Source organism: Acartia tonsa, chromosome 1 (genome assembly GCF_053477335.1).
Source record: "Acartia tonsa isolate MP-2025a chromosome 1, ASM5347733v1, whole genome shotgun sequence".
NCBI classification, from domain to species: domain Eukaryota; kingdom Metazoa; phylum Arthropoda; class Copepoda; order Calanoida; family Acartiidae; genus Acartia; species Acartia tonsa.
The window spans coordinates 19322181-19341990 of record NC_137260.1 but is presented as its reverse complement, the minus strand read 5'-3'; the positions used below and the strand labels follow the sequence as shown (position 1 = coordinate 19341990).

Here is a 19810-nt window from a genome sequence, read left to right as displayed (position 1 = left end):
GTTCGGATATTTATACTGAAATAAATTATTAAGGTAATAAATAATAATTTAATAATTAGTATTTTTCATAATGCAAATGCAGATATAATTAATTTCAATTTCAATTCAATTTCAAAACGTTCACAATATACGTATAAAAACACTGCAAAATCAAATATTAAAAAATAATTAACTTTATAAGTTTATTTTATGCGTATATAAAAACTAATTACGCATTAAAAGAAAGAGAAAGGCGGTCAAAAGGTAGAGAAAGCCATTAAAATAAAGGGGTTGTATGCAAAAATGTAATTTCCTCATTACCTTCCGATAAGCCGCTGAAATTTATTTTGCCTTTTCTCGGCAGTTTTCGGCGGTTGCGCCGCCGTTTCTTCTCCCCTTAGTATCCAAGTAACTTGAAGTTGGCTGGCCCATCTCTCGTTCGTCGCCAACCTACAATTTAACTTTAAATTACAAATTTGTAAAATGTAAATTATCTTTATAAACCAACCTAATGCCGTAAAATCAATCTTCGAATAAACCAACCTAATGCCGTAAAATCAATCTTCGATATTTATTATTTAGAAAATGTTAAGATTTTTAATTTGTTAATACTAATAGTCTAATAGCATGAAAAAATTTTATCTTTACATACCCTTTAAAATAAGTGGCATCCGCATTTAGAGCCTAGAGGTCAATATCATCAAACATATATGGGTGGGGGAAAAGGGTTTTACATGTAAGTAACAGTTAACACCTTTATAGTCCCCCCCCCCCAAAATAAAGGGAAGGGCAATGGGCTGTTTATTTTACACTAGTCTCCCCCCCCTCCCCTATTTAAGAAGGGTTGCTATATGAAAAGAAAGGGTTGAACTTGATTTTGAATATAACCCCCCCCCCCCCAAAAAAAATACAAAGAATAATCCCTTTATTTATTTAAATTTTCCTTTATAAAAATTTTCCATAATATATATATGACACCTTTATTATAACCCCCCCCCCCAAAAAAAAATACAAAGAATAATGAATAATCCCTTTATTTATTTAAATTTTCCTTTATAAAAATTTTCCACTAATGCTGGGTGACGGGAGAGAGTTTTTTTTTTAACTTTTAAGAAAGGTTTATATATATGACACCTTTATAAATTATAACCTTATATTATAATGGCCGATAAATTGATGTACACTCCCAATGATGATGCACAAAATTACCCCTTTTGTAAATAACAATTAATAGTTGAAACGTTTTTACACTCAACTTAATGAAGCAACCAAGTCTCAAAATTCCCCAAAATTGTTGAGCAAACCAAAAAGAAAACGTTGGTATAAAACTTTGTTTTTAAAAGATATGAAATGATACAGATATTCATCATATCATTATCATCAATCTATTCTATAATTGGCCAAAAAGCCTTCATAAAGTGACATCAAAGCTGACAATAAAAATGGTAATCCTTGAATGTTATGTAACTTCCAATATGTAACTATGAAGCAATTTTGTTTGTCTACATTACCGAATACTTTTTTAATTCTATTCATCTCAAATGTAACTTTTCTTAAAAATAGGTTTCTAAAACTTGAAATATAATTTTTAACTTTTCTTACCAATGAATGATGAAACTTAAGTATAAATTGAAAAACAATTTGAAATATCCAGCCTCTAACGGCTAATTTATTTACTAAAATTTCATCGTATTAAATCCAAATTAAATCTTGTTGGTTCCCCCCCCCCCCCCTCCTCCTAACCATTACGTTATGATGGGTGGAGAAAAAAAGATTACATATAATTATATTCAAATAAGAAGTGTTGAAAAAGGGGGGTGGGGCAGGTTTCAAATAATCTTTAATCTTTTAATCTTTAATCTTTTACGGAGGGTAAATTAAGTGTTAAATTACCCCTTCTGCAGATTAAGCATCAAATCCTCCCCCCTCCTCAAGGGGAAATTAGGAGAATTCTTAGTCTTACATGTCATATAAATATTTTCCAACACATCCCATGATTTCCCTCGTACTTCGTAGTAATTGGATACGGATTATAGTTATACCCCCCCCCCCCCCCCACACTTTCTTTTATGTGTGTTTATTTTATCCCTTACTATTCCAAAAAATAAAATTATGGGTGGAGTTACTGTTAAGTTGTTAACCCTTTTCTTCCCCCAATCATCCAATGTAAGCGGTAACCTGGCCATTTTCACCACCTTAGGCTTAAAGTCATAAAGTCATAATTAATATTAATCTTTTTATTTTAGTTTTAGTTCAGTTACAACATCGTTAGAGAATGGCTGAGCCTGACTCTAATAAAGTTATAGGTGACGATGATGACAACATGTCCGATGTTTCGGATGTTATTAATATCGACAGTGAGGTTGTCCAAGCTATGCCTGACTCTTCAGTTACGCGTACTCGTAGTTTGCGTGAACGTAAGACGATCGACGATGCAAGCATACCCGATATTTTGGATGAGGTTGACCTTGATATGTTGGAGGAAAAGGAGGGTTTGGGGTCCCCCCCAAAAAAAATAACCCCCAGTGATAACATTAGGTAATAATAATATTTTCATTTTATATTTAATAATGTTATAAAAAAACTAAAAGGGGTAGTTTCACGAAGTTTATTTATTAAGCTCAAATGCATTTCGTGAAACTACCCCTTATAAAATTAGTGGGTTTCGTCGTATTTTTACTTTTTATTTACTATTAAGCTCAAATGCATACCCCTAATAAAATTATAATAAATGGGATTATGAAAAGTAGTGGGTTCCTTTGTATTTTTACAGTAACTTTTTATCTTAGGGTAGGTAAATGTTATTTATTTATTTAATTTTCAGTTGCACTCCAGGGTCGGTAATGTTGGAGGAAAAGGAGGGGTTGGGGACCCCCACAAAAAAAATAACCCCCAGTGATAACATTAGGTAATAATAATATTTTCATTTTATATTTAATAATGTTATAAAAAAACTAAAAGGGATAGTTTCACGAAGTGCATCTACCCATGCTAAAAAAAGTATAGAAATGGGATTTTTACAGTAACTTTTTATTTATTAAGCTCAAATGCATTTCGTGAAACTACCCCTTATAAAATTAGTGGGTTTCGTCGTATTTTTACTTTTTATTTACTATTAAGCTCAAATGCATACCCCTAATAAAATTATAATAAATGGGATTATGAAAAGTAGTGGGTTCCTTTGTATTTTTACAGTAACTTTTTATCTTAGGGTAGGTAAATGTTAAAAAAATATCCTTACTTACTTTTGGTCAGGTTAGGTTGGGTCGCATTGAGTAATCCATCCTCCGGGGCGAATTCCTTCCATGTTCAGCAACTCTCGGTGCTCTACACACCAAGAGAGGCCATTTTTTTTTAGAATATAATCCCAAATTTGGTAAATTTGGTGGGTTCTAAAAAGAACCAGAGAAATTGAAAATTTATTTATTTATTTAATTTCAGTTGCACTCCAGTCACTTCAAAAATAGCTGATCCACAACGGAAGCGCATAATAACAAAGTTGTGTTCACCTCCAAGGGTCAAGAAAAGAAGAAAAGAGTCTTCTCCCCAATCGAGGTAAAAAAAACAAGTAGCCAAATAATTTTTTTTTTTATTTTGTCCAGAGGGCAAGGGAAAAATAATATTAATTAATAATTAAAATAATAGGCTATTTTTTTAAGGTCAAAACCTGACAGCCCAGAACCTGAAAATCCAACTTCACCCCCCAAACCTTCTCCCCAATCGAGGTAAAAAAAACAAGTAGCCAAATAATTTTTATATTTTGTCCAGAGGGCAAGGGAAAAATAATATTAATTAATAATTAAAATAATAGGCTATTTTTTTAAGGTCAAAACCTGACAGCCCAGAACCTGAAAATCCAACTTCACCCCCCAAACCTTCTCCCCAATCGAGGTAAAAAAAACAAGTAGCCAAATAATTTTTATATTTTGTCCAGAGGGCAAGGGAAAAATAATATTAATTAATAATTAAAATAATAGGCTATTTTTTTAAGGTCAAAACCTGACAGCCCAGAACCTGAAAATCCAACTTCACCCCCCAAACCTTCTCCCCAATCGAGGTAAAAAAAACAAGTAGCCAAATAATTTTTATATTTTGTCCAGAGGGCAAGGGAAAAATAATATTAATTAATAATTAAAATAATAGGCTATTTTTTTAAGGTCAAAACCTGACAGCCCAGAACCTGAAAATCCAACTTCACCCCCCAAACCTTCTCCCCAATCGAGGTAAAAAAAACAAGTAGCCAAATAATTTTTATATTTTGTCCAGAGGGCAAGGGAAAAATAATATTAATTAATTAATTAATTATTTTAAGGTCAAAACCAGCAAGCCCACAACCAGCTTCACAAACAACACCAGATACATCACCAATGCGCCCACTCAACGTAACGCCGCCGCTGTCTCCATCACCTACAAGTACAACAGCCACACCTAAAGCCGCAGCCACACCTAAAGCCGCAGCCACACCAACAACACCAGCTGGAGACACACCTTCTTCAGCACAGTCATCCCCAGCTGGAGAAAAGCCAAAAGGGAGAGGTGGCCGTAAAGCAGGATCCAAGAATAAACCCAAGATGAACAGTGACAGTACGGAACATATGTTCATCAAAGGTAAGCTTAAATTAGTATAATTAATATCAATAACATAGGTAGTAACATTAAAAATTTAATTGACAGGATGTCTATTTGTCTGTACTTAAATAAAATACATTATATTATATTTATAATTAATAACCATACAATCTCAACCGTAAATACATAAATTTCTAGAATACTAGTTTGTTTTACTTTACCTATATATTAAATTAACTGTTCTATTGATTACCTAGACTGCGTGGGTACAGTACAAGGGGACACACACTCGCTCTATGACCGCCTTGATGGGAAGAGGATAACATATAGTAATGGTGATAAGGTACAAACATAAATACTAAAAATAATAATAAAATGTAGAGGGGGGGGGGGGGCAATTCTTGATGGGAAGAGGATAACATATAGTAATGGTGATAAGGTACAAACATAAATACTAAAAATAATAATAAAATGTAGAGGGGGGGGGGGGGGGCAAAAGTGACACTTTTTGAAAGCAAAACTAAAAGTCAAGAAAGGAACACAACTAAAAAAAGAGTTACAGGTGTGAGATTATTAAATAAAATGTTTAATAAAATTAAAATTACTTCAGGTTTATGTCTATTTGGTTAAAGTGCTTGAAGATCATGCTTACATGATCCCCAACTACCCTGGAAAGGGTAAGCATAAGACCCCGTGGGGGCGGGGGTGCAAATACTGTAACTTCAATACCTGGGATGGCACATACCACGTGAAAGAATACCCCACAGATGGAAAAGCAAGAGAGAAATTTATACTGCAAGAAACTAACCTTCTTAGGTAATAATATTAAGTTGACATAAAATAACATGATGTATTAACGCAACGTGCCGGAGCCGTATAATTTTGATGCGGCTCCGGCTCCGGGGAGCCGTATTTGGAAATACGGCTCCCGGCTCCGGCTCCAGCTCCGGCTCCTACCTTAAAATTAATATATCAATTTTTTTCCATTATTGAATTTGATAAAATAAGATAAATAATATAAAATATTTTGCTTTTATTTGATTAAAGCTATATAAAAGTAGAAGGATGTGTGTCTATTTGTTAAGTAACAATAGTTTTTCAGTTTATTATATGGAAATAGACCGTTGCCAAATTATAATATTACTTTAAAAAATCATTTTTACCTAGTCCGGAGCCGGAGCCGTTTTTAACAAAAAATACGGCTCCGGATCCGGCTCCACAAAAAATGTTGCTGCTCCCGGCTCCAGAACACTGGTATTAAGTATTCATAAACATTGATTAAAAATATATACTGACGGACAAGGTGAATTATAGAGTAGCTTTGCTAAAAAAAATAATATTAATTGCTTACCTGTTTAGGAGGTTTACCCGTCACTGGATCATTGACCACAGAGATGTTTACCGAGAGTATAGGAAGGGAGTGAACCTGGCCAGCTTTCAGAGGAAGTTTCAACAGGCCCAGGCAGATGCTGAAGTTATCCATGAAGTCAAAATATACGTCACTGCCCTAGAAGCGCTGCGCCACATAACAGGAAAACTGGTTAATAATGAAAGTTTCCTTCGCTTTAAGGTAAATGTATGTTTAATATTTTTGATCATATTTGCTGTTATCTAATGTCTCATACCTATATTTTTTTAAACAAAATTAATTGAAAATGATTGCTAAAATCGAAATATATCTTCATGTCAGTTAGAATAGTGTATTTTTTAAAAATAGGTTGAAAAACATACTAACTTTAAAAAATTCGCTTTAAGGATAAGGATGCCAATGCCTTTGACCATCTCATCGCCAAGCAGGTCGGTTTACTTGAGAAAGGCAAGAAGCAGGATGCACCCACCAGCAAACAGCTTCATAACTGGCTGCAGGGGCAGCACAAGTATTACATGGAATCCTTCAAGAAGATTTTAGAAAATAAAGGTATTAATAACTATTAACTATTAAGTATTATATTTTATAAACTAAAACATTACTAAATAATTTCAAAATCTGAAAGAAATAACAAATAATTAATTTAAATTATCTTCACTTCCGCGGGTGTGTACATTGCCGAAATCGAAGGAAAGGTGCACACCTGCGGAAAAAATGTTAATATTTAATTATTTTAAATAACAAATAATTATAATCAATGTTATCTTTGTTTCCGCAGGTTTGCACCTTTCCTTCGACTTCGGCAATGTTCACCACACCGACTTCATTGCAGGTAACCTAAATAAAATAAATAAACTATTATTATTTATTAATGCAATTACAACTGCAGCAGCTACATAACCTGAATTAAATAAAGTAAAGTAAACTATTATGAATGAATAATATAAAAGAATTACTAATTTTTCAGTAACTGCAAACTATACCGATGCAGACGGTCCCAAAGAATTGTTGCTCGCCTGTGAACAGGTATAAGTTTAAAATTAATTCTTAGAAATTTAGAATGACCACAAATACCTAAATGATAATTTGATTAATTACTTATGTTTAGATGCCTAAACCCGATGCTTCCGGCCGCAGCATCTACGAATATTTCGAAGAACTGTTGAAAAGGTTTGGGCTTGAGCATTATCAACTTCTCAGCTCCACATCCGACTCGGCTGCCAACTGTGTAAAGGTAATGAAAAATTATAAATTATAATTATAAAATCATAACTATTTAATAGTTTTTTCTCGCATCGTATTTTAAATGGCTTTCCGCGGATGTAAAATGTACAATTGTAAGATAAAACCAGTTTTTTTAGATGAATATTTGAATGAATACGAGAAATAATATTCTAAAACAATACCATTAGAAAGTAAATCATTAATTTATTTTTCATTCTTTAGTCCGTCAAGATACTCAATGAAGAGCACGGGAAAACCCCCACAGAGTATACAAGTTTCATGAACCATGAGGATGAAGATGAGGGAGTCAGTGATGATGATGATGATAGTGATAAGGAAGACACACCTGAGGCTGATAGTGAAGATGAAATCCCGTTGGATATGGTTATAGAAGATTTAGATGAGGTTGAGGATGGTGTTGTAGAAGCCGAAGGTGAGGGTCAGGATGGAGGTGAAGAAACCCTGGCAGGAACAAGACAAGGCGATGGCGGCATATCAAGTGCGATTTTCTACAGGTCCATCGCCATCAAAGATCCACAACAAAGAGAGGGTAAGTAAAGTTAAATTAAATTCATTCCCAAAAAATTCAATGAATTACATTTAATGATTTACAGGGGTAGTTTCACGAAATGCATTTAACTAAATTATATTAATTTATTAAATTATTTCTTTTCAGCAATCACAAATTTCGGGAAACTAATAGAAGAGAACATCCAGAAAACAATGATATGTGATGAGCAGAAATGTGGACTTATAGTGGGAGGTGTTTGCCTCAACCACCAAGTGGAGTTGGCGTTGAAGCAGGCTGCCAAAGTTGTAAGTAAATTAATTAAATGATTAATAGAACCAACTAAATAACTTATACAGTAACTTAAAAAGTTAAATAATAAATTATACAAAAACGTGAAAATTAACAAATATTATATTTTTTTAGAAAGGGAAGGGGTACAACAGAACCATAATTAACCTGGCAAAGCTGGTCAGTAAAATTATGAATAACAAGAAGCTGCGTCGCATTTTGGTAGAGAGTGGACAACGTATGCTTACCAGATACGTGGAGACGAGATGGAGCTCCAGAATGAACATGATAAAGCGGTTCTTAGAGTTGTTTGACAACAAACAACTACTTCAGAAGGTGAAAAAATCCGTGCAGGATCAGAAAGGTAAACCCAAAAAAGTTAATTATAATTTAAACAACAATTTAAAACTAACAAAATTACCAACTTAAATTTCTCTCTGTCCCTTAATTAAACAAAAGAGAAAGGTAACAAATAGAAGTTTATTAAAATTTAAACTAAATAAATTATTTCTTCTCTCGTTCCCTTAATTAAAAATTAGAACTGTATATATCAATAGAATTAATTTTTAATTTTTAATTTTTATTTTAGTCAACAAGAAGTTTGACAATCTGTGGCCAACACCTGACCAGGTTCTTGCCCTCAGAGAAGTCCTGCAAGTGTTGGAGTGTGTGGATACCATGCTGACAATTCCCGCACAAGCCCATGAGGCCACAATCGTCCAGATGTTCACCATGCTGGATACGGTGTTCTTTACCCTACGGACAAGTATGCCTGGCAACTTATTCGCTAGACGTGTATTCAAGTTCCTTCACCTGAGAGTTAACAAGATTGTCCGTACTAATGCAGGCTGGCAAGTCTGTCTCTACCTACACCCCCTGTCACGCAGTCATTTGGAAATGATTGCGAGTGGCACACAAAGCTTTACGGTGACACAGGATGAAGCAAAAACAATTTTACAACAAGCACCCAAAAATTGTAGGTTGTTGGGTGAACGGCTACACCGAATCTCACTGAGAGCCAACCTAAGTCCTGAAGAAAAGGCAGATGAAGAGGCCGACCTGCGTAGAGCTAATGCGGATGCCGACAATGAGGATTCCGAAGCTGACGAGTACGAATCTCCAGAAACTGCACCTCCCACAGGTAAAGATATACAATATTAATTAAAATAGATAATAATAATAACATTAGTTAAATAATTCAATTATCATTTTTATTAATTATATTTATGTATTACAGGCATGATGACACCCATCCAAAAGATGTTATGGAACAAACAACAAGAGTTCAAAGAAATTCAGGCTCAAGCAGCAGCCAAGAAGAAAAAGAAAGAACAACGTGACAAACAGAAGGATCCCCTGGACGTCATGAAGAAACACCTGAAAGCTGGGCTGAAGGATTGGAATAACATAGAAGAATCCAAGTTGCATGCCTTGACATACGGTTACCAACGTGAAGTCGCTAAGATAAAGGAGGAAATTGCGAAAGTCAAAAAATCTAAGTCCAAGGATTTCGATGTTGAAGAACGCCAGAAACTGTACAAACAAGGAGCAATGACCGCAAGCCACAGGATGCTTACTGCCAGGTATGAACATGTTGCAGAGAAGATATGTTATCCACCTGGACTTGTCAGTTTGATGACCAACTTCAACAACTTACCTGTTTCTAATGCGAGGTGTGAGAGAATTTTCTCACACCTCAAATTAGTTTACTCATCGAGGCGCTATAACCTAGAGAAAGAAACCATCCACGCCATCATGTTCTTGAAGATGAACAAGCTAGTCCCCAAGAAGTCCCAAGCATTTTGGGATAGGCAGGTAAAAGTTACCAAGAAGACAGCAACCAAGGAACTGGAAAAGTGAAATAATTTTTGTAAATATGTTTATCATATTAATTATGTTGGAAAGAAATAAAGTAGAAGTAAAAGTAAAACAAATAATTTAATGAAATAATTTTGTGTTTTTTAAATATCTGTATCATTACCATTATAAAATAAATGTTGTAATAAAACCCAAAAAACTGTTTATTGATATATTTATTTTTTTTGCAGTATTGTTATTTAATTTAACAAGGATGAATAATCAATAAGTAGCGAAGCCAAAAACATTACTCAAATCATACTTGTCTTGTGTCTTTATGCGTGGATGGTCTCTTGCTCGAGGTTCTAGAGTAAATAAGTTGGACATCAAATGAAAGTAAATACTAAATATCCAAAAATAAATTTGAATTTCAATTAAAGGGTGATGGAAAAAAATAAAAATGCGTACTTGCCGCTTCGCTTATATTATTGTACATTCAAACATCAGTAAACCAAAAATCAGACCAATCGGATAATTAGGTCACATAAAAATTTGTTGTTAAAATGTAAAAAAAATACGGACATTAATGTCAGAACTGAATTATCAGAATGCGAATATATAAGAGTCTAAGCAAAATTGTAAGTAAATTTGTTTAAAAACAGCTTGATAATCAGGTTTAATATGAGCGTACATTTAAAACCGAGTTTCAACGCAAAAAAACGCGGAGCCGAATCTAGAAATACGGCTGCGGATGTGTGTATATTTGGTAACATATGGTTTTTAAGTTTAATTTAAGGAAATAGACCGTTAAATCATATTATTACTGTAAAAACTCACTTTTAACTAATGTGGAGCCGAGCCGTTCTGAACGACGTAAAAAAATGCACGGAAATTCTTTTCGAACACAGGGATTCAATATTTTTAGGTAAGACTTATCGATAAAACACACCCGATACTTTGTAATTTTGGAACGATATAAAAAAATAAAAAATAAACATAATTAAAAACAAAGTATGGAGCTTGCCGAATTATTCACAGTATAAAATCTGTGCGTTTAAAATTGAAATTACCAAAAGGCAAAATAAGAATAATTAAGTTATAACGAACAGACTTATCACTTTATATTTACAAATTATTACAAAATCCTTACCTTAATATACAGTAAATGATTATGTGTACTGCCTTCCGAAATAGAAAACATAGCCTATTATTTTGACGTGTATGTACTCTTATGACATTCACACAAAACAATAGACTACAATAATTTTTTTCGGACGACAGTACAGAATTAGATCTTCTTGTGTTGACACTTGACTTTGTTTCTTTCTTCTTTTTTTTATAACTATGCAAATAATATTTATCACTTTATTTTATTGTATTAATATAATTCCATTTGAAGTTTTCACATTGAATATTAAATTTTTTATTATTTTTCACTTTTCTTTGTATCTAACTAACGCGTAGTATGACGTGTCAATACACTCTGAAATTCAAATAAGGACTGAAGAACTATGTGTGTGTGCACGAGGTGCACGAGGTAGAAATGTACATGGGTAATTAGAAACTTCAATATAATTTATTTCGTTATATTTACATTTTTTAAAATAAGATTTTTTAATATGTTTTGACCACGGTAAATAATAAAAATTTGTTGGAGGAATTTTTGTGTATATATTTATCCCTGATATAACAGCATACACCGGAAACGGATGATATCAAATAACAGGGAATCTATAAATATATTGTTACAAATACAATTACAAACTATTATAAGTTAACTTTAATATATTTCATTATCGTTATATACTTTTTTTACGTAATGCAAAATTATCCTTTTTTAATATTAGGAAGAATTTTTATTTTACCCTGTAAAAAAAGCAATGAAAAAAGTAAGACGTCTAAAATGTCGTATTCTTAACAGGTAGACTTTTTGGAGTAAGGAAATTATGTCATCACATTAATTTCATAGAAAGAACCTAAAAGTCTAATATATCTAGTAAATTTTATTTCGGAATTGTTTAACGAACATACTTAATTTAAGATTGCGTGATTTATTTCGAAATAGAAATATAAAACGTAAAAATTTATTATTTTTCAAAATCTTCTATTTATTTACCAAGTACTTCGTATATAAATATTAAGAAATTTGAATATTTAGAAAAATAGAAATAGGGATGTATTTTTGAACGAAGGGAGAGGGGAATAAATATCCTATTTTTGAAATAGAATTCTTGCACACGTATATAAATATTCCCCAATTTCAATATTTTCATATCTCTAAATTCCCTTCCAAATTTTCTCGAAATACGATACGTTTAGGGTTTAGAATAGTTAATATTTTAAATATCTAGTAGACACATCATTGATTTAAACAGACATCCTTGTTTCAAAAGTTTACATTTGTTATTCCTATGAAAAGAAAGGTATTAATGGCATTTACAATAGAACATAATTTACATAGACCGTTTACTAAGGGATGCAGGAGTTGTCCCAGGACACAATTAATACCATAAAAACACCTAGTGTTTACCACTTTTATGGTAAAATTTTACCAGCCTATACGATTTAAAAGGTGGTAAAATTTTACCGTAACCGTGGTAAAAACACTTTTTGTGGTATTTTCTCACGCTTTTTACCAGCGATTTTTACCACAATTATCGGTAAAATTTTACCAGATTTCCGGTAAAATATTACCATTTTAGGACGCAAATTTATACCAGATTTTGACCAATTTTTACCACTTTTTTGGTAAAATCTTACCGCAAATTTCTGTAAGATTTTACCGAAAAAGTGGTAAAACTGTTCAACACCTGGTAATATTTTTGCCCTAAATTGGTAAAATTTTACCGGAAATAGGGTAAATATGGTAAAAATTGACCAAAAATTGTGGTAAAAACGGGTGGTAAAAATCACGAGAAAGTGGTAAAAAACGACTGACCTTAATTATAGAAAAACATCGCTTGTAGAAATCGCAAAAATAAAAAAAAAATTGTTTTCATTTTTATCTTTATTGATTGAAACAACACTTAAACATATTTTTCTTGATTCTACTGCTCTGGCCGAAAACTGTTGCGCAACCTCCTGGATTTGCTGGGCACCGGCCCCATTCGACCTCGTATCACTGATATTCAACCTGGAATAAAATTGCTCATTAGTTAATTAGATAATTACAGGGATATAAAGGGATAAGACAATGGCTGATAAATTGATGTTCATCTCTAATGATGATACACATCGTTACCCCTTCTGTAGATTACAATAAGTGATTGAAATGTTAGGACACTCAACTTAATGAACCAACCAATAAAAAATCAATAAAAGTACCCAAGGTTGTTAGGCCAAAGAATAAGAAAATGTTATTTGAAAACTTTGGGGGCTAGTGTAATTTACAGCCCAATGTCCCATCCCTCCCTACTAAATATCTAATCTATAATACAAAGTAGAACGATGTCTGTCCGTCCGTCCGTCCGTCCGTCCCAAAGATAAAGCCTATACTCGCTGTTTACGCAAATGTGTCAGAACTTCCCCCCCCCCCCTTACTCTCACACCTAAATTTTTTCTTTTGAAAGCAAAAATAAAAGTGTGTAGGTTCGACTCCCCCTCTCCCCCCTCATTCATTTCCTACAGGCATCTTGACACGTGGCAAAAAAATCAGCAAACTTATCTAACTAAACATCTTTGAAAACGCAGAACGAGAAAAAATAAAGGGAAAGCTTACCTGGAAAACATAAGCAGTAACAACATCCGTGGCTAACAAGAACAGGCTGGGGCCATAGTACTCGGCATTACTGATTATATGCTTCACGTGGCGTATGGAGTCGTGGAACGCGGGGTCCTAAGTTATGGAGGATTAAATGAAGGAAGGAAGTGGACTGTTTATTACACTAGTCCCCAAAGCTTTATTTTCTTCTTCGTTGCTTTAACAACTCTAGGGACTTTTATTGAATTTTGAATGGTTGATTAATCAAGTTAAGTGTCTAAAGCTTTCAACAACTAATTATACTCCACAGAAGGGGTAATTTTGTGTATCATCATTGCTGATGTACATCAATTTATCCGCCATTGTCTTGTCCCTTTAGATCCCTGTCCCAAACAAGTACTAATATTAGATAAATTTAGACCTAAACCCCAGGCAGGGAGGGTAAAATATGGTGTAAATATCATAATGGTATCCAAAGTTTCAGAAACAAGTTTACTTATTCGTCAACTCAAAAACTTTGAGTACCTAATTTTTATTAGGTAAATCTTGATTTAATTTCAATACTTCGTCTTTAGTCCTATCCCATAAGAACCATGTTTCCCGTTGTGTCTACAGAAACATAAATTATTTTAGTACAATCTTTTTTTAAACTTAAACAATATTTTACTTCGTCTTAAATCATTTAATAACCCATTCCTGAATAGCCTTGGTCCCTGGTCCACGTCTACCCGGGGAGGGTGGAGGTCCCCTGCGTCCTGGAGAATAGTCACCTGGTGGCCCTTTGGATGGGGGTGGTGACATGTACCTTGAATATTCAGATTAGTTTATAATAAGTAAATGTTATGTCGTTATCTATTAAAAATAACATATATCATCAAAATTCTAAAAAATACCTATTAAAAATCAAATTAGGTAAAAAAACTAGGTACTTTATGTCATTATTGAGAGGAGACAATGAACTGTTAATTTCATCAGTCCCAAAAGTTTTATTATAACGTTTTCTTATTCATTGGCTTAGGTAACTACTTTGGGGAGTTAATTAAATTTTGATTTATTGTTTCAATAAGTTGAGTGTTCAAACGTTTTTTAACCACTAATTTTATGTATCATCGATGTTGATGTTCATCAGTTTATCGGCCATTGACTTATCCCTTTACATCCCTGATATAAATTTGATTTTACCTTGGGGGTGGCCGACCTCTTGGTTCAGGTGAGTAATCCCTGGGTGGTGGGCCCCTACCGGGAGGTCCCCTCCTGGGTGACGGGGAATATTCTCTGTGGTGGGGGGGAGGAGGTCCGCGGGGGGGTCCTCCTGGCGACATATCCCTCATTGGCGGTGGGGGGCCTCTGTAACGTTGTTGTGGAGGGGAGTAGTCGCCCCTGGGGTGTGCCTCCCTTGTGAAGTAATGTGAGGGGGGTCCGTAGCCATCTCTCCTCTCATACCTGAAAAAATAAAAATAATTTACTTAAAAAGTTAAAATTCATTAAAAAAAAGGTTTTTAAAATTTTTTGATTGGTAGAAAAGGGAAGAACTAATAAAAAAGAGCATATCTAGGTAGGAAAGTTATTGTAATTTTAGAAAATCTTTAATAAAGCAATAAAAGAGATGGTAGGCATTTAAAGTTAGCAAATTTGGAAATTACACTAATATATTTTGTTTATATACTAAATTGTTTAAAGTAAAAAGGTTCTTTGTCTTTAGCTTAAGATTTCGATAACTACTAAACCGATTGAGTTCTCCTTTATAGGTAGGAAAGCTTCTCATATGACACGGAATGGTTTTAGACTATATTTCTGTCCCATATCTATCCTTTTTAATACAGAGCCCCTAAATGCTAGGGCCGCAGCCGCTAGCAATATCTAAACTAATCTTAAAATTTAAAATTTTACCTTGGTGGAGGGGATCTACCACCCCCTCTGCCACCACGTCCTCTGAAACCACCCCTGTCCCCTCCACGGCCTCTGCCTCTAAAGCCACCCTTATCACCTCCCCTTCCTCTAGAGCCACCTCTGTTATTTTTAAATGTTTTCATTTTGAAAAAAAAAATTCGATGATTTTTAGTAAGTATTTTGGAAGATTAATTTTAAATTTTTTTATCTTAGGTACTGCTGTTTTATTAGCGCAGCAACTTTATAACAAAACTGTACGTCAGTCCATGGCGAAATTACAAAAAATGCATTGCTTTTAAACGTTACATTTAATAAATAAGCCTACCTAGAGATTTTCTAACTTTTACTTTTTAAAACAAAAACTTTCCTAGAGTAATGTGGGGGGCTGCGTCTTTCATACCTATCCCCGCCCCCACCCCGGCCTCTACCTCTGTAAGAACTGCGCCCCCTATCACCTCCGCGTCCTCTATCACCGCCTCCACGTCCCCTGCCTCGTCCCCGGGATATTTCCACTCTCAGCCGTTCACCGGCATATAATGTACCGTTCATTTCCTTAAAAAATAAAGTGAAGTGAAAATAACTTCAAGACCTGAAGTTTGTTTAATAACAATAAGGTAAAAATAAATCAAAACAATTCCCTATAACTTAAAAATACCTCCTACCCTTGTGGAATATTCTAAACCCTTCTTGATCTCCCTAAACCTAACTAAAAGCAGTAGTGAAAGTTTCTAACCTCTATTAATGGGAGTTAAAAGTTTCTTATCGTATTGTGTACAACACTCAGCGATTTTCTGCGGAGAGTAAAAATAAAAGGGTTCCAGTTTTGTTGGCTCTAGGGTCAGACCAAGAAAATTAATTAGGCCAGGAATTAATTCTGTTATCTATATTTCGTATAAAATCATCTTCAATTCGATTCGATATGTATGTTGCTTTTCTGTGTGGCTCAGAACCGGCTCTAATCTAACGTAAATTAATCGGATTTGGAGCCAAAGTGTAAGAAGATTGGGTACCCAAAGTATCAAAAGAATGGTACCTGAACTGCTTTGTCAGCTCCGTCGGGATGATTAAAAGTTATAAAACCATAACCTTCACCAATAAATACCTACAAAAATACTTTTATCAACGTCGAAGTTATTAAACATTAAATTTTTGGCATTATAATGAAATGTTATTGAATTTAAAAATAGTAATATCAATAAAACTAGGTACAGAGACCACATACATTTATTAGAATGGTGTCAGCTTTCAAGTAATGAAAAGGTGAAGGCAAGCCTTGACTTTTGAGGGGGTGGCAACACCCAGCCATTTTGTTGTAAAGAAACCAAAATATTGTTTGTATTATTATACAGATCTACAAAGATAAATATAAGCTGCGAAACTTTTCTGTAACTTACTTCTTCAACTGCCCCCTATGTTTCAAATGCTGATCTGAGGTCTTGTTTCTTTACAATCTATCTTGTTATAATCAAAAACTATAGGTATGAAACTAAAAAAATACGACAAAAGTAGAAACCTTATACTTTTTAGCTAGACCAAAATAATCAGTAGGTAACAAGTTTGAAATAGATAGGACAATTCCTACATGCTTGAATTAATGATAATAGCTATGAGTTTCGTCCATACAGACCGGCCATCCAACACTAATTATAGAAAAGCTTCGCGTTTACAAAAAACATAATTCCCTTCCACAAAATAACAATGATAACGTTTATGAGAGTAAAGCTCTCAAATAAGACAGTGGGACAAACGGAATTTTGTTGGTAAAACTTCAAGGATTTAAAGGGATAAGGCAATCCCCGATAAATTGATCCACATCACCAATGATTATTAACAAAATTACATCTTTATAATTATAAATTTTTTTTCAATTTTTTTCAATTTTGTAGCCCCCCCCCCCCCCCCCCCCGACTACCGATGAACAACTATTTTAGGTTAGGTTAGGTTTTAGGCTAGGGAGCCGAGCGCTGCGGCTAGGCAGGCAAGTGGGCCGAGCGCTGCGGCTAGGCAGGCAAGGGGGCAAAGCGCTGCGGCTAGGCAGGCTAGGGAGCCGAGCGCTGCGGCCAGAGTTCATAGTTCGCTGTCGGGGGGGGTACTCAAATTTTCAATATTGAAAAAAAAATTTCTAAGAGGATAATACCAAAAAATCAATTTAATGGACATTTTATATAATACGGAAAATTTCTTCCTTTCCCTGTACCTTATAAAAATCGTCGGAAAAAGCCGTTTTTTAAGCAAACAAAAGCGCGTTTTGCTCTATCTGTGAGATATTATGAATAAGATAATGTTAAGATTTGATATTAAGATGAGAAAAATTTACGTTCACAGTCCCTTTAAAGACACAATACCTGTAATAATAATGTACAAACTTTTCAACCAATAATAATACCCTGGCCTTTCTAATTATAAGCCTAGGCAGAGCCATGCTGGTGATGCTAGCTCAAGCGTGGACCGTGGTTTATGTAGAACTGTACTTCTGAAGCCAATACCCAATTACAGGGTTACGAAAGTTTAAATTGATGTTTTTTTTTTTTAATGTTAATATTAAATGTAATATAGTTTTGTAATGACATATAAAATATATATTCGATAGAATATAAAAAAATATAGTGCATTCAATATTAAAAAAAAATATTTAAATATATATATAGTTGTTAACCATATATGAATCTATTTCCGGCCGGGTTCTTAAAAGATATTGCCGCGTTTTTTCGACATTTTTTACGCTATGAATAACAAGCGCGACATTCGCGAAATCTAAAAGAGTATACAATGATTTATTTAATTATTTCGCTTTTGATGGTACGGCCTTCATAGAAAAAAAAAGATTATCTTCAATCCATTTTTGCTGCATATTAATTAATGCATCTTTTTAGAGCTGTGTTAGACATTAGAAAAATTGCTAAAAAAATAATTTAAAATTCAGTATTTTTATGTTATATACTCTGTTTGAAATTCTATCGTCAACGTTCAATCAATCAATGTCTAAAAAACGCCGAAAAAAGGGGCATTCATCTTTTAAAAACCCATCTCGGTGGTATTTCCGGTTGGCAAAGACAACATAAATATAGAAATCATGAAACATTGTTGTTCCACAATTTTGCCACATTTTTAAACATCTTGCTTAAAAAAAATCTTCCAAACAAATTGTAAATTCTACAAATTTAAATATTTAGAGAAAATTGAGTAGTAATTTACTTCTTGATTCAAAATATTTGATTAAATTGAATCAAAACTAATAATTATTTTTGGCACTCTATATTCAAATAATCATAAGCTTATCAATAGTGCGCATGCGCGCACAGAGGTGCCATAAATTTCAAAACTTAAAAATATAAGTTTTGTAGCGAAATTACTCTATAATTCGAAATCTCTGTCTTTCTTTTAGAAACATTCAGGGGAATATACGAAAGCTTATATTTATATTAAAGATGAAAAATCGATAAATTCAAATGCACACGGCACATCTGCGTAAACACACACACCTGGATTTTTTTTCTTTTAATTTTAATTCGTATGAAGCTAGCTCAAATAAGTAAATATTAAATTTGATATATTTTTGACGATGCGGGAGGATGTTTTAAAAGAAATGATGAAATAATTTTCAAGGTTTTAAAAAAAAGTTAGCTTCTTTTATGCGAAAAAATTCAATAAAAAGTAAAAATTTTTACCAAAAAGTTGGTCAAATTTTACCAAGTTTTTTTTTTGTCAAAGTCCAAAAATCTGGACTTAGCCTAAAAATTTACCTTGTCAATTTTTACCAAAAAGTTGGTCAAATTTTACCAAGTTTTTTTTTTTGTCAAAGTCCAAAAATCTGGACTTTTTACCTGCATGATAGTTTGAAACTGAATAACATGTTGAGACAATGATTCTCCCCTGACAAGGCTAACTTGTGCTTTATCCATAACTCTATTCAGAGCATAGGCAAGATCTGCCTCCAGACCACCTCCAGATTTTTCCTACATACAATTTTAAATGCTTATTCTTTCATTAACAACAAAAATAGTATAATTACCGCATATCATGTAATGATATATCATAAACATATTTAAAATAAAGATCTTTACATTTTAATACCTTTAACAATAAAAATCTGGACTTAGCCTAAAAAAATACCTTGTCAAATTTTACCAACTTTTTGGTAAAAATTGACCAAATTGCGTTTTTTTGTCTAAGTCCGAAAATTCGGACTTAACCTGAAAAATAGAGTTGTAAAATTGACCACATTTTTGGTAAAACTTCCAAATGTGGTAAAATTTAAAAAAAAAAAAAAAATTTAAATTTAGGCTTCATTGTATAGAAGTCATTATTTTAAAGTACTACAACTGATTATGAAGAGCTGTTTTTAATTTAAAACACAAAAAACGGGGTTTTTTGTTTCGTCAAATTTTACAAAAAAAATGGTAAAATTTTACTAATTTTTTGGCTAAAATTTTTGCTGGTAAAATTTACCACGAAACTGGTAAATTTTACCAGGTTGACCAGC

The 19810-nt window shown here is 33.4% G+C and overlaps 2 protein-coding genes across 3 annotated transcripts; one reads left to right on the top strand and one right to left on the bottom strand.

The window, feature by feature from the left end:
* The first annotated feature begins 2254 nt into the window (after window positions 1-2254).
* On the top strand, window positions 2255-11489 carry LOC145326775 (uncharacterized). Its single transcript, XM_080170188.1, has 15 exons — window positions 2255-2471; window positions 2804-2819; window positions 4292-4587; window positions 4806-4891; window positions 5159-5364; window positions 5908-6118; window positions 6304-6466; window positions 6696-6749; window positions 6885-6943; window positions 7026-7151; window positions 7364-7691; window positions 7818-7957; window positions 8076-8304; window positions 8530-9081; window positions 9178-11489. The coding sequence occupies exons 1-15, from the start codon at window positions 2255-2257 to the stop codon at window positions 9798-9800; spliced, it is 3306 nt and encodes a 1101-aa protein (XP_080026314.1). The 3' UTR covers window positions 9801-11489.
* Window positions 11490-12729: 1240 nt separating this feature from the next.
* On the bottom strand, window positions 12730-17784 carry LOC145314497 (uncharacterized). Of its 2 annotated transcripts, XM_080154430.1 has the most exons (9): window positions 17673-17784; window positions 16722-16778; window positions 16361-16429; window positions 15697-15879; window positions 15328-15449; window positions 14620-14880; window positions 14136-14242; window positions 13456-13574; window positions 12730-12870 (listed from the first exon to the last, which is right to left on the bottom strand). In XM_080154430.1, exons 4-9 carry the CDS (start codon window positions 15874-15876, stop codon window positions 12856-12858), a joined length of 804 nt encoding a protein of 267 aa, XP_080010556.1. In that variant the 5' UTR covers window positions 15877-15879; window positions 16361-16429; window positions 16722-16778; window positions 17673-17784; the 3' UTR covers window positions 12730-12855. The 2 variants fall into 2 exon arrangements, with proteins under 2 accessions (XP_080010556.1, XP_080010547.1); XM_080154421.1 differs by lacking the exon at window positions 12730-12870 and having other exon boundaries at window positions 13387-13574.
* Window positions 17785-19810: the final 2026 nt, after the last annotated feature.